At 51.6% G+C, this 14,218-nt stretch overlaps 1 protein-coding gene across 1 annotated transcript; it reads left to right on the forward strand.

The window, feature by feature from the left end:
• The first annotated feature begins 4,397 nt into the window (after window positions 1-4,397).
• On the forward strand, window positions 4,398-5,464 carry LOC136994093 (olfactory receptor 5B21-like). Its single transcript, XM_067310346.1, is given in 2 exon segments — window positions 4,398-5,327; window positions 5,330-5,464. Coding segments are annotated over 2 exon segments (1,065 nt in total).
• The last annotated feature ends 8,754 nt before the right edge of the window (window positions 5,465-14,218 follow it).

Raw genomic sequence — 14,218 nt, forward strand, 5'->3', positions numbered from 1 at the left:
CGACATAGTCTGACGTCAACCTGACCCTTCCTGGAGCAGCAGGTGGGAATATGGACATCTGGATGTCCCTTCCAACACAAATTATTATTCGATTTTATGATACATGTTTCTGTGACCATTTCTGACACTCCTGGGTACTAGAGAAAGGCTGAGAGAGTGTGGAGAGGTGACACGGAGCTTCAAGGTGATTCCCAGACTTCCCAAAAGGCAGCTGGAGGCCAGAGACACACTACAAGGGCTAGGGAGAGGGAAAGGTCTCCTGCACATCAGCACTCCTGAAGGGATGAGGAGAGCATGCGTCAAGCTCCAGTGAGCACAGCTGTGTTGGCACTTATACTGAAATGACTGTGATTCTCATAAAAAAAAACCCAGTCCTCCCACTGAGGCAAATGTCTCTTGTCCTTAGAAGCCACAGCACAAATGTCTGCATCCATGGGTCCACGTTCCCCTCCCCTTCCAGCCAGAGCAGTGGCTGAAGAGACTGCATCTCATGACACGCAAGTCCAACATGATTAAGAGGAATCAGACCTCCTGCGGCTTACGTTTGTGCCACAACAGGAGCAAAGGAGGCCCCTGGGCACCTTCCAGGAAGGAGAGATGGGCCTGAACCAGGAGGACATGTCAGTAGCTCTGATCCTTTCAACCCCCAACACGCCAGGCCCCTGTGCCTCGGAGACAGGTTAGGGGGCTCTCCCCCCTCGGGGAGAGACAGAGCCTGGCACCCCAGGGGGACTCACCCCTTTGCCCAGGGCAAGTCTCCATGGCTGGGAGGAAATGCCTGTGGCTCAGCCTCTTCCTCCCTGCTGACCATTGCGGGAGGCTGGAGGGACCAAGTCAGGCAATCAGGGCTCTCTAAACCTGAGAGAGTCAGTGAATAGACAGTTGTCTGCAGGGAGGGGAAGGGAATCCCATGTCATGGCATCTCCCCTGGTTCTGCTTCATGAGACTGGAGGAGTCCTAGCACTGCCTTCTTCAGTTCCTTTTCAAAAGAGCATGACCCAGAGTTGAAATGACCCAGAAGTATGAAGAAAGGAAGCCTCGCCAGAGGAATTTACAAAGTTCTCACCAAATCAGAGGTTCCAGTCTCCTTTGAGAGCCAATTATGCATTGCTCACTCTCTGCAATCCCTGGGGAGAGCTGAGCTGTGGCAGGAACCTTCAAAGATTCGTTTCTGCTATGAACCTCAGGACACTCTGGTACTCCTGGGGTCTCCCTGCAGGAACAGCTGGAAGAAGATGGCAATGGCAGAACAATGCCTGAGCCTTGGTTTGGGGTTTGCAGAGAGTTCAGGGGAGACAAGGATGTGATGGGGAAGTTGCAGAGGGTGGGACCCCGACCTTGATCGCCATTCTGAGGCACCATCAGCGCAGAGGTCACCCCTGCGTGCCGACGGTTGGAGGTTGGTGCTAGATGTCCTGAGACAAGTCAGGGTGCTATTTATTTTGCTGCTGGGTGTTTGCAAAGGGAAAGTTTGCGAGTGAGACCACAGTTTCAGTCCTGGCCTTTCCTTCTTGTCTCCCCACCCAGCTCCCTCCTTCCCCCAGACTCCCCCCGCACCCGAGTCCCTGGCACTGCAGAGCAGAGATCCTGGAGCGGGACTGGGGATGCTGACTTACAGCTGGGCTGTTGGTGTGTTGGAGCCAACCCCAGGGCATTAACCCACCTCAGCCGGGATGGAGGAACAGTCTGGGCAGGGAGTCTTTCCTACTCTCCTTCCATCTATCATTTTCTCTCCTTCTCTGTGTCTCTTTTGCTCTCGATCCCTGTTTCCCTTCTGCTGCCTCTCTGTCTCCCCGTTTTTCTGTCTCTGTCTCTTGTCTATCTTTCTTCTCTCCGTCATTCAAAGACCTGCAATTTTGGTGTGAGACTCTCAGATTTTTCAGCACTGACTCTCACGCACCCAGGCAGAGGCTTGGGGATGTCAGCCATTCTGTAGCGATGCTGGGGACCTCTCCTAACGCTGTCATTATCACCTGCAGAAGCAATTCATCCCGGTTGAGAAGGTGAGTGTAAAGTCAGTTTGGGGGAGTGTGGCTGTTTGGAGGGACTCATCCCTCCCAGGAATTCTCTAGGCAAGCTGGGTGTCTGCCTTTGGCGTCTCTAAGTCACTGTAATAGGTCTAATGGCAGCTGAAGGGAATCATCAGGGAAATGATTTTCTCCTTCCCTGTTTTTGTGAACCCCCCCAGGAAGGGCACTGGGCGGAGGGCTGCGTGTCTCAGGCACAGACTTTCCGTGACCAGGCATTCAGGCATGTCCTGGGCATCGCCATGCCTCTGACCTTGCTCCTGTCCCCCTCACTCCAGCACACTGGGGACCCCCCCGCCAGTGCCCAGCAGTGCTGAGCAGGGACCCCCATGAGCACAGCTGTCCATGCTGAGGTCCAGCTGCTGGGCTGCGGTGTTCAGGCAGGCAGCCCCTGAACCCTCAGGAACCACCGCTGAGGAGGAAAAGATGTCAAGCCGATGATCTTCCCTGTGCTTTTCCCTTGCTCCCTGCAAAAAGTTTCTTCTTCTCACCTTTCTCCCCAGAGAGGCTCCAATGAGAAGATTCTAGCTATCTACTGAGACAGTCCACTGTGAAGTCCTTTGTGCATCTCTGCTTGAAACCCTTGATCAGAGCTATGTCCGTGTAAAAAGCTGGGCTGCCTAGGAACAATCTTTTCTCCTCCAAACAGAAAAGAGCTACAGAGAGCCAGGACCACTCCGCCTTTGCAGGGCTGATTCTTTTTGTGCAAGGAGAAAAGGTGCCTGGCATGATATGCTTTCACCTGAGGAGTCCTTTTGGGAGTGGGATTTCCTTTTCCCCCCCTCTCTGAGATATCTGTTTCAGGCCTTAGAGCGGAAGGATCTCTTTCCTCGACGTCTCAGCTGGGTGCTAAGGGGATAACTTTGAACACGGGAAACAAGGCTGTCTCAGCTCGAGCAGGAGGACATTCTCTGTTAATGTCACAGTATAAAGAAAGTAACTCAGTGGGGCAGCTCATGCCTGTGGTCAAAAGGGGATGCTCCTCAGATGAGTGGTTTTCCCCTCTGGAAAATCCTGTTTCTCACCATGGAGCCAATAAAGGGAATGTCAATGGATGTTCATCCATCAGCTGTGGCTGTTGTTTTTCTCAGCTTCAGTAAGGCTTTTGACCCTGCCTCCCGTAGCATGCTCATAGACAACCTGATTAAATGTGGCTAGATAAGCAGACCATGAGGTGGACTGAAAACGGGCTGGACTGCTGGGTTCAGAGGGTTGTGATCAGTGGCACAAAGTCCAGCCGGAGGCCACTCACTAGTGGTGTCCCCCAGGGTCAACACTGGGGCCAATACTGTTTAACGTCTTCATTATTGACTTGGGTGATGAGACCGAATGTACCCAGAGCAAATTTTCAAACGATACAAACCTGGCAGGAGTGGCTGATACACCAGGTGATTGTGCTGCCATTTAGAGGGACCTTGACAGACTGGAAAAACGGGCAGAGAGGGACCTCGTGAAGTTCAATAAATGGAAGTGTGAAGTCCTGCACCTGAGGAGAAATAAATCCATGCACAAGCACACTCTGGGGGCTGACCAGCTGGAGAGCAGCTTTGCAGAGAAGGACCTGGGTGTCCTGGTGGACAAGTTGAGCATGAACCAGCCATGCGCCCTTGCAGCAAAGGTGATCAACAGTATCCTGGGCTGCTTTAGGAAGAGCATTGCCAGCAGGTCAAGGGAGAGGATCCTTCCCCTCTACTCAGCTCTGGTGAGGTCTCATCTGGAGTACTGTGTCCAGTTCTGGCTCCCAAGTACAAGACATGGACTTTCTGGAGCAAGTCCAGCAAAGGGCGACAAAGATGATTGCGGTTACTGGAGTATCTGTAATACGAGGAGAGGCTGGGAGAGCTGGGACTGTTCAGCCTGGTGAAGAGAAGACTTAGGGGGGAGTTTATCAATGTGTATAAATATCTGAAGGGAGGGTGTCAAGAGGGCAGGGCCAGACTCTGCTCACTGGTGCCCAGTGCCAGGATGAGAGGCAATGGACACGAACAGAAACACAGGCAATTCCATCTGAACAAAAGAAAACTTCTTCACTGTGAGGGTGGTTGAACACTGGAACAGGTGGCCTAGAGAAGCGGTGGAATCTCCATCCTTGAAGATATCAATACCTGACTGGACATGGTCTTGGGCCACCTGCTGTAGCTGACTGCTTGAGCAGGGGGATTAGACCACATGGTCTGCATAGGTCCCTTCCAACCTCAACTATTCTTTAGGGTATTTTTGTTTTGTTTTGTTTTTTGCTGAGTGCAGAATCGCGTGACTATTCTTCTGGCAAAAACTTTCTATCCAATGTTTTAATACAGAAAGAAATATTCTTTTTTTGCAGGCCTCCTTCTTGAAAGCAGGAAAAAGAAAGACAGATCTATGATGCTGATGGAGAAATGGGAATGGGACAATGGGACATCACCGATGGAGTTCCTCCTGCTGGGAATGGGGAATATCCCAGCACTCCAGAGACCACTCTTCCTCCTCTCACTCATGATCTACTTGATGTGTGTGGTTGGGAATATCCTCATCGTTGTGCTGGTGGTTGCAGACCGGCATCTTCATACCCCCATGTACTTCTTCCTTGGCAATCTGTCCTCCTTGGAGATCTGCTATAGCTCCACCATCCTGCCTCGACTGCTGGCCAGCCTCCTGACCGGGGACAGGACCATCTCTGTTCATGGCTGTATTGCTCAGTTCTATTTCTTTGGCGGTTTTACAGCTGCAGAGTGTTACCTGCTGGCCATGATGTCCTACGATCGGTACTTGGCCATATGCCAGCCCTTGCTCTATGCCAGTCTCATGACCTGGAAGGTCTGTTTCCAGATGGCGGCTGGGTCTTGGCTAATGGGATTCCTTATCCCCGCATCAGTGACTCCTTTCTTGGCCCAGCTGAAGTTTTGTGGCCCCGAGGCAATAGACCACTTCTTCTGTGATCTTACCCCATTGCTGGAGCTTGCCTGCAGTGACACCAGGAAGGTCAGGCTCGTTGCTTTCGTATTCGGCTTCTTGGATGTGGTCCTCCCCTTTCTGTTCACGCTGGCCTCCTACATGTGCATCATAGCTGCCATCCTGAGGATCCCATCCAGCGTGGGCAGGCAGAAGGCCTTCTCCACCTGCTCCTCTCACCTCACCGTTGTCACTGTTTTCTATGGCACCCTCATCATTGTCTACATGCTGCCCAGAACCCCCCGGCTAAGGCAGCTCAACAAAGTGTTCTCCTTTTTCTACACTGTCCTCACGCCCCTGGTCAATCCCCTCATCTACAGCCTGCGGAACAGGGAGGTCAGGGAGGCCCTCAGAAAAGCACTCAGGAAAGCTCTGGCTTTCACCCAGAGCCCATAGCAGTTGTGCACTATTGTGTAAATAAAGACAATAAAGTAGTGTTGCTACCGGTGGGAAATTTTGCAACCTTGTCATCTTTTTTCTCTAGTGAGGGCAAATTCGTGGCTTAGGGGTCAGGTTCTCCACGGATCTCAACTCCTTTTTCTGTCTGCAGTAGGGGGCCTTGGGAGTCACATCTCGGTTGATGGTGTTTTCCACCGGGGCACATTACTGACTCCTCTTCAGCTTCCTCGCAAAGAGCCCCAGGTCCTCTTCTGCAAAGCTGCTCTCTCACCAGTCAGCACCTAAGCCGTCTTTTGCATGGGGCTGTTGGGGTTATTCCAGCCCAGGTCCAGGACTCTGCCCTTTCCTTGGCTGAATTTCAGGAGGCTCCTGCAAGCCCAAATCTGCAGTGTGTTTAGGTCCCCTTGAGTAGCAACCCAGCTCTCCAGAGTATCAGGCAGTAGATAACAGAGACCAGAGCTCTGGGGTCAGTGATGGATGGGCACTGAGGGAGCCCTGCAAAGGGCCAAGCACTACTCTATAGCTGATCACAAGGAGAGAAAATTATCCAGGGTCTCCTGGGAAGAGCAAATTCCTTGTGGGATATTGTATGGGGTTTGTGAGACTGTGTAGAACTTGGTCTGAGATGTTTTTTTGATGGGGATTGTGGGAGTGCACAAAGCTTACGCTGGGATGTTCAGGTGAAGGGCCAAAGGCAGGGAAAGGAAGAGATCAAGGTGAATCAAGAATGGGAAAATGGAGAGGAGGGGTGAAGAAAGGGAGCGGTCCTGGGTCGACAAGCTACTAGTCAGTACGCCTGTCTGGCTGATGTAAGGGTTCATGGAATTTGAGAGCATCTGCTACATTAAGGTTATCTGAGCACGGGTCTTTTCAGGGCAAAAGGGATAATAAGCAAAGAGGGAAGCACTTAACAAAACACAGAGTGACACAAACTTGATAGACAAGGGATAACGGAAACAATGGCAAGCTCAAAAGTCTCTGGTCACTCATTGGTGGTCCATGAAGAAACTACAGGCGCAGCTTTGGAGAGGTCTTCCCTGGACTTTGTACCTGATAAGAAGGGGGAAAGAAGACATGAAGATTTTGGCTATTCAAGGGGCGCTTGTGGGACTATACAAGTTTCTAAGGAATGTTTAGGGAAGGGGATCAGGGAGGAGCAAGGATCTAAGACATCTTTTTTTTGAAGTGACTTGCTGAGCACTGTCAGAAAAGGGAACCAGGCTGATTAACTGGGCTTATTTCAGTGTCTCCCTTGGAAGGAGATGGATCATCTTCCAGACTCTCCCTTTGTCTCTCTGAGTAGGGCAACGTGAGCCTAGACCATGATCTGAGATGTTCGATGTCTGGCTTGATGTAACACTACTTCCACTCTCTGGAAGATCGCTATACTGTAATTGCAGCATGCTGGAGAGTATCCAAAACACCCTCCAAATCAATGGATGTATCTAAAGAGTCCCTAGGCATCCTTCAGATGATGTACAAGAAAATCCTCCAGGATGTGTTTAATCTCAGCGTGCAATTGTTGCTTGATATGTTTGTTGCGGTTAAAACTTTGAAATAGTGTTGTTGTCTGGCTGGCTTGCATTTCCGTCGCTTTAATTCCTTTCAGATCTTGGATCTTGAATGTGTGACACATCCTTTGGGGGATAACACAGGCCTGGAATGGAAAGGACTTAGTGGGTCATCAAGACAGATGCGCAGATGCTATGGCCCATATCAGGCATGGTCAGCGCAAGGAAATGCACTGTGGGGTTGATGTCCTCAGGACTTGGTCATGGTCAGATGGGATGTGCTTGGCCTGCTCTTTTTCACACATATCCCACACAGCATTTTAATCTGGCCTAAACCCCCACACTTCTGTAAGAAAGACAGATGAAGGATTGGCATTTCTAGGACATAAATCACCCTGTTTTCAGTGAAATAATGGAACAGTTCAGGGGAGAAACATTCATTCCGAACCAGATCCAACATCCATTCAGACATGGATCCAAGAAGTCCATGTGTGAGACTAGCCCAGATTGGTCAACGGCAGAGCCTCTCAGGATGGCCTTGCAGACTGAGCAGGGCAGTTCCTGCCTAGAGGGGAAGGAGCCTTATTATGAGATGCTGGGAAGACCATTTTGGGATTGTGCAAGACTTTCCATGGGATGTTTAGGGAAGGACCAAAGGCGGGAAAAGGGAGGGATGAAGGTGTTTTGAGGGGCTACAAGCATGACAACACCGAGGGAAAAAGAGGGTGAAAGGAACTGATCACATGGAAACAGACTGCTTTCTGAGATTTTGCACCAGAGAGACCCATTTGTGTGTGTGTTTGTGTGCACGTGAGGCAGCTGGGGAGACAGGGGGATCCAGGGCCCAGCTCCTGGATAGACTGAGCATCTACGACCAGCTACAGGAGAGATCCATACGGTCTACATGTATGTATGGGTATATATTTTCCATTTACCGCCTTTCCTCCTGATCAGCCGGAGATGGGAACAGGATGAGGCTGCTGGTGCTCTTTGTGCTCGCATGAGTGTTGAGTGTTTCTGTCTTTGCTCTTCTGTGGCCGGCGGTGTAGGAGTGTACATGTGCACTGTGCGCATGTGCGCGTGGGTGCCTACTGAGCACAGGGTACTGGGGCAGCCTCACCTCCGCCAGGCTACTGGATCCAGCAACTTCTAGCACCCTGAAACCCTCATCACTCGATTACTGGACCTCTCTTGCAAGACCAAACGTTCACAAATTTCCTAGGCACCCAAAATCAAATAGTATTCGTGTCTTCAAAACTGTCTTCAGGAAGCTTAGGCGGTGGTAACACATTCATCCACAGAGGTTTATGTTTCAGCCTGGGAGTCATTTTACCAATCTTGGGGAGGCTACAACAGAAGGGCTGGATGGCACGATTTACATACGGGCATTCAAAGCACTCTGTGGCATCTGAGACAGCAAGCAGGGCTGGAAGGACCGATAAATGTCACCTTCCGGAGGTACTGCTAGAGGACCGCACAGATTCCCATCTTTAGCACCAAAAATGAAAGCAGGCACTTACCTTTTAGCAAATGAGTCCTGTCTTAAGCGTCTCCATATGTCCATTAGTAAAGAGTTGAGTCAGTTGCCAAGGACGCTGCCAGCAGCAATAGACACCCATGAGTGGGCCACTCCATTGAGATCCTGAGAGCAGCAGGGCTTGTGTCATGTCTTGCAGCCCCTGGTTGCTACAGGGGGTCCAGAGGGCACCGGGACTTGTGTGCAGGTAACTAAAACCTGCCAGTAGCGTACGACAGGGCTCTTACCCCACTGCTGCTTCAACCCAACCCCTGAGAGAGGAGCAAGGCCAAAATGGATTTTTCTGCATCCCTCCACCCAGAACAAAGACACTGTGCAGCCATGAGACAGAGATGTACTGTCTGAAAATGAAGAAACACGAAGGATTCTAGCCCTGGGGCCCTTCTTTCAGGCAGTGTTTTTTAGGCTTGGTGATGATTCTTACTTCTAGTGGGCTCCCTGCGTTTTAGCAGATGACTCCAGCAAAATGCAGTACTTTCTAGAACAGGGAGAAAATCCCAGAACATCTCGCCTTCCTTTGGCTCTGTTTGCCTATGATGAAAGCACCTGGGTGACATGTGGTTCCTGCCTGTCCTGCATACACATCTGCCTTTGATGTGCCTCTGACGTGCCCCTTCCCAGAGCTCCTCTTGCAGCTGGCTTCTTGGACAGAACAAGGCACTTTAAAGGCCTCCTCCGCCTGCTCCTCTACCACATCATCATTACTGTGTTCTACAGCACCCTGGTCATTGTCTATATGCCCAGAACCCCATAATTAGGCCTTAATGGCCCTGAGCAGCCCCACACCCTGTGTCCATGGGCCCAGGAGCCCCATCTCAGCTCAGCCCTGGACTTAAGTCCCTCTCTGAGCCATGTTGACCTAGCGCTGCTCTCCAGCACAGCCCCAGTCATGTCTGTGCTTGGCTACGGACCCCACTGATCTGGACCCAGGCTCGCGCTGATTTCCTGGCTTGATCTCAGACCTGTCTCATCACTATGGACCTGCCGGATGATCACTGGGCTGTATCTCACCCTGGTTACCATCACTGGATCTGATCCTGACCCTGACCTTTGGATTGATGTCCTGACTTGACCTCACACCTGCCTCATCACCAAAAGTGTGGCTGGAGATCTGGACTCTCAGTTGACCCCCGCTTCAACCCCCGGCTTCCCTGCTAAACTCACTTGGGGACCATGGGATGGGGTCCTGCCTGGTGAGGCACCTGCCCTCCTGACCGTGTTACCATGCTCAGCTCCCACTTCCCTGTCCCTTAGGGAGCAGCTGGCCCTCGCAGTGCTCCCTGGCACAGTACTTGCAGACCTGAAGGAGGAAGTTACTTTGGGTTCTGTTTTAAACAGGCACGAAGGACCTGGAAAGGCATGTGCTGTGTGCCAAATGTGCCTCTAGGCATGTGGGATACTGAATTTGTTGAAAGGGAAGAGGGAGAGGAAAATCAGGTGCTAGTTCAGAAGGGAAAGCAGAAAACATTGCTGCCTTGATTGTTTCTTTTATAAAGTCACTGAAATGGTGGTCCTGTCTTTGGGGGCTGGTTGCAGAGGAGTGATGCACTTCACTCGTGAGAGGGAAGCAGCACTATGTTTATTGTGGTAAGATAGCGACTTAACAAAGTTCAGTCGTAAATAAGAATGATTTCACGAGGTTCAACTGGCAAGGTTCACTCAGTTATTTACCGCATGAAGGATGCACATGCAATGGAGACCCTCCCATTGAGTCACGAGGTTCAGAAAGGACCCCCTTGCTTTCAAAACTCCTCCTGAGAGGAGTCTAGGTGTGGCTGGATCCAGTCTTAGTCCCAGACTTGGCAAACGGTTTATGTTTAAAGGAGTGTGTGCAAAGGGGACCCTCCTGTTGAGTCACAAGGCTCAGACTGGACCATCTTGCTTTCCAGACTCCCCCTCGGATGAGCCTGGGTGCAGCTGGAAACTCATAGACAACCTCAGGAAGTGTGGGTTAGATGAGTGGACAGTGAGGTGGATTGAGAACTGGCTGAATGGCAGAGCTCCGAGGGTTGTGATCAGCGGTGCAGAGTCTAGTTGGAGGCCTGGAGCCGGCAGTGTCCCCCAGGGGTCAGGACTGGGTCAAGTCTCGTTCAACTTCTTCATCAATGACCTGGATGAAGGGACAGAGTGCACCCTCAGCAAGTTTGCCGACGATACAAACCTGGGAGGAGTGGCGGATACCCCAGAGGGCTGTGCTGCCATCCAGAGGGACCTGGACAGGCTGGAGAGGTGGGCGGAGAGGAACCTCATGAAGTTCAACAAAGGCAAGTGCAGGGTCCTGCACCTGGGGAGAAATAACCCCATGCACCAGTACAGGTTGGGGGTGACCTGCTGGAAAGCAGCTCTGCAGAGAAGGACCTGGGAGTGCTGGTGGACACCAAGTTAAGCATGAGGCAGCAGTGTGCCCTTGTGGCCAAGAAGGCCAATGGTATCCTGGGGATCATCAGGAAGAGTGTTGCCAGCAGGTCGAGGGAAGAGATTCTCCCTCTCTCCTCAGCCCTGCTGAGGCCACAGCTGCAGTACTGTGTCCGGTTCTGGGCTCTCCAGTACAAGAGGGATGTGGCACTACTGGAGCAAGTCCAGTGGAGGGCTACAAAGATGATGAGGGGACAGGAACATCTCCCCTATGAAGAAAGGCTGAGAGAGCTGGGCCTGTTTAGCCTGGAGAAGAGAAGGCTGAGAGGGGATCTTATCAATGTGTACAAGTATCTGAAGGGAGGGTGTCGAGAGGATGGGACCAGACTCTTTTCAGTGGTGCCCAGCGACAGGACGCGAGGCAACAGGCACAAACTGAAACACAGACAATTCCATCTGAACATGAGGAAAAACTTCTTGACTGTGAGGGTGACAGAGCACTGGAACAGGTTGCCCAGAGAGGTGGTGGAGTCTCCTTCTCTGGAGATATTCAAAAGCTGCCTGGACATGATCCTGTGCAAGGTGCTCTAGGTGACGCTGCTTGAGCAGGGCGGTTGGACTAGATGATCTCCAGAGGTCCCTTCCAACCTCAACCATTCTGTGATTCTGTGATTCAAACCTCCAGGAACAACACTACCCATTCACCACTACCCTCTGAGACCCATCATCCAACCAGTTCTCTAGCCATTTGGTTGTCTCACCTTTCAGACCATGAAGGCCTATTTTGTGTGCAAGTATACTGCAGGAGAAAGTGTCAAAAGCCTTCCGAAAGTCGAGGCGACTGACATTCACTGTTCTCTGTTTGTCCACAAATAGAATTCTTTTAACACAGAAAGTCGTCACGTGGGTGAGGCATGATTTCCCCCCAGTAAATCTATGCTGACTGTTCCCAGACACCTCATTCTCCTTCATTTACCCAGAAATGTGATCTGAATGGGCTTGCTCCATGACACTCTCCTCATCAAAGGAGGTTGTCCTGTGGCCTTTTTGGAAGAGGGATGTAACATTTGCCCTTCTCCAGGCATTGGGGCTTCCCTGAGTCTCCACAGCTGTCAAAGATGCCAGAGAGTGGCCTTGCTAGATAGCAACCAGCTCTCTCAGCATCCTCAGCTGCAGCCCATCCAATCCCATAGAGTTACAAATAATTCTTGACTCAAGCCTCAGGCACCACTGGTTGTTTTTCTCCTCAGGCATCCTGACTCTAGGCACAGTGGCCTGGGAGACCTTGTTGGTGGGGGCTGAAGGCAAGGGATTGAGTTGTCCAGACCTATCTACCTCTGCTGTTACCAGATTCCCTGCCCCAGTCAGCCATGGGCCCACATCTTCCTTGTTTATGCTTTTCCTGTTACTGAAGCAACAGCAGATCATCTCTGTGCTCTAGAAATCCTTGCAAGCATCAGTCCTAAAGAAGCTTTGGCTTTCCTAACTGCTTCCCTACTTCACTGGACAACATTTTTGAATTCCTCCTTTGCAGCCTCTCCCTGCTTTCTGTTCCCGTGTGCTGCCTTTTTGTACTGTTGTTCAGTTGCGAGTTGCCTCTTCAGCCACCCTGTCTCCTGAGATGTCCACTTGTTCTCCTGGGTATCAGTATGGGCCATTCCTGAGCTTGGAGGACGCTGTCCTTAAAGACGTGCCAACTGTCTTGAGCTCCTCTGCCCTTCAGAGCTGCCTGCCATGGGATTCCTCTACCAGTGGGCCCAAGTCTGCTTCTCTGATGTCCAGAGTCTGGACTCTGCTCCTCTTCCTCCTCTTCCTCCTCACACCCCTCAGCATCTGGAACTCCACCATCTCATGGCCACTGCAGGCAAGGCTGACCCTGATTACCACAGCCCTCATGAGTTCTTCCTTGTTGGCAGGTTCCAGGCCCAGGAAAGTGTCACCCTTGTTGATCTAGCAGGCTTAGCAGTGCTAAGAAGTTGTCCTCCACACCCTCCAGAATCCTCCTGGACTCTTTGCAGCCTGCTGCATTGCCCTCCCACGGAATGTCAGGGAGATTAAAGTCCCCCCGTAAGAACTGGGGTCTCTGATCCACAGGCTTCCTCGGGCTGCTTAAAGCTTTTGCAGTTCTGCAACAGCTTGTGCATCTCCATTTCCTCTTCCTTGTGGCCCAGGCTTTGGGCTTTTGTGTATATTTGGGCTGCAGACCCTCAGCTGTGGCACCAAGGCTGAGTGCAGCCTTGTCACGGTGAAACCTGTTCCCAAGAGCCAAGGACACTGTGTATACAAAGGCCTAAGTTCAGAGCAGAGACGTGCTGGTGCAGACAGCAAATGCAGTGATGATGTGAGGTGCCCACTGAGAGAGCAAACCCTGCAGTATACAAGGCCTGAGAGAAACAGAGCTGGGCCATGCAGCCGTGGCAAGAGAGGTGCTTGGCTCCTGAGCTGACTCTGCAGCACCTTGGGGCCTGTGACGGAGGTGACCAGATCTCCAGGAAAGACAAGGTGCCACTGAGAAAGTCCCCGGGCCTGAACAGCCTGCAATCCGGGCACACTGTGGCTGCATCATTAACACAGTCCCTGTTCATATCATTGGGGTGAGAAAAGGTTTAGGGAGAGGAGAGCTGGCAGGGTTTGAGAATGTAGGCATATGTGTGGAGACCCTGGTGTGATGTGCCTTCCATCTTTGCAGCATGCTTGGATGTAGACGGGATGGAGTTTGCCTAAAGGCAGTGGTGGGAATCCGTTGTTTGGGAACAGGCAGGAAATGCGAGGTGCCCTGGGGTGTTTGTCCAGCAACCACTCTGGAAGGACATGCTTTTCCTGTAGGTCCTGTGCTGTACCTGCTAGCAAAATGGTGCTTGTGCTGGACACCCCATGCATCTGACATGGCCCTGCCAGCCCATTGTCATGGCCTTAAATCAAGTGTGGGCACTGAATTACATGAGCTGTTTGCAATGTCAGGATCTGCATATGTCTCGGCTTCTTGATGAGCGGAGCTCTTGCAGTAGTCGGCAGCTAGCGTCATTTCAGATGGCCAAGGAGATTCTCCAGCTGGCCCTCAGCTAATGCTCTGGAAGGATATGGGAGCAACATGAGAGCAAGGAGAAACTGGGCCATGTCTCGGACCACCTCTGGCCCTTCAAATGCCCAAAGGGGTGTGTGCGTGTACAGCTGACTCCCTCCCTCCATCTCCATTGATTACAGTGGGAGCTTAAAGAAGGAGCTGCCACGCAGACAGGCATTTTGTGCACGCTAAAACTTGGGCAAGGGGAATCCCACCTCCTGTGAGTTTGTGGAGAGCACGGGAGGGAAGTGTATCCCACTCCATCCCAGGGGCTTCTCAACGGGCATTAGATGTGTTGATTAATTCCTCTCAATCAGTCCCTGAAGCACAAGCAAATGAATGCCCTTCTTGTCCCTGTGCTCTTAGGAGATGGGAGCAGGGCTTTCTAGAGTGG

The sequence above is a fragment of the Apteryx mantelli genome, chromosome 24, assembly GCF_036417845.1.
Source record: "Apteryx mantelli isolate bAptMan1 chromosome 24, bAptMan1.hap1, whole genome shotgun sequence".
Lineage (NCBI taxonomy): Eukaryota > Metazoa > Chordata > Aves > Apterygiformes > Apterygidae > Apteryx > Apteryx mantelli.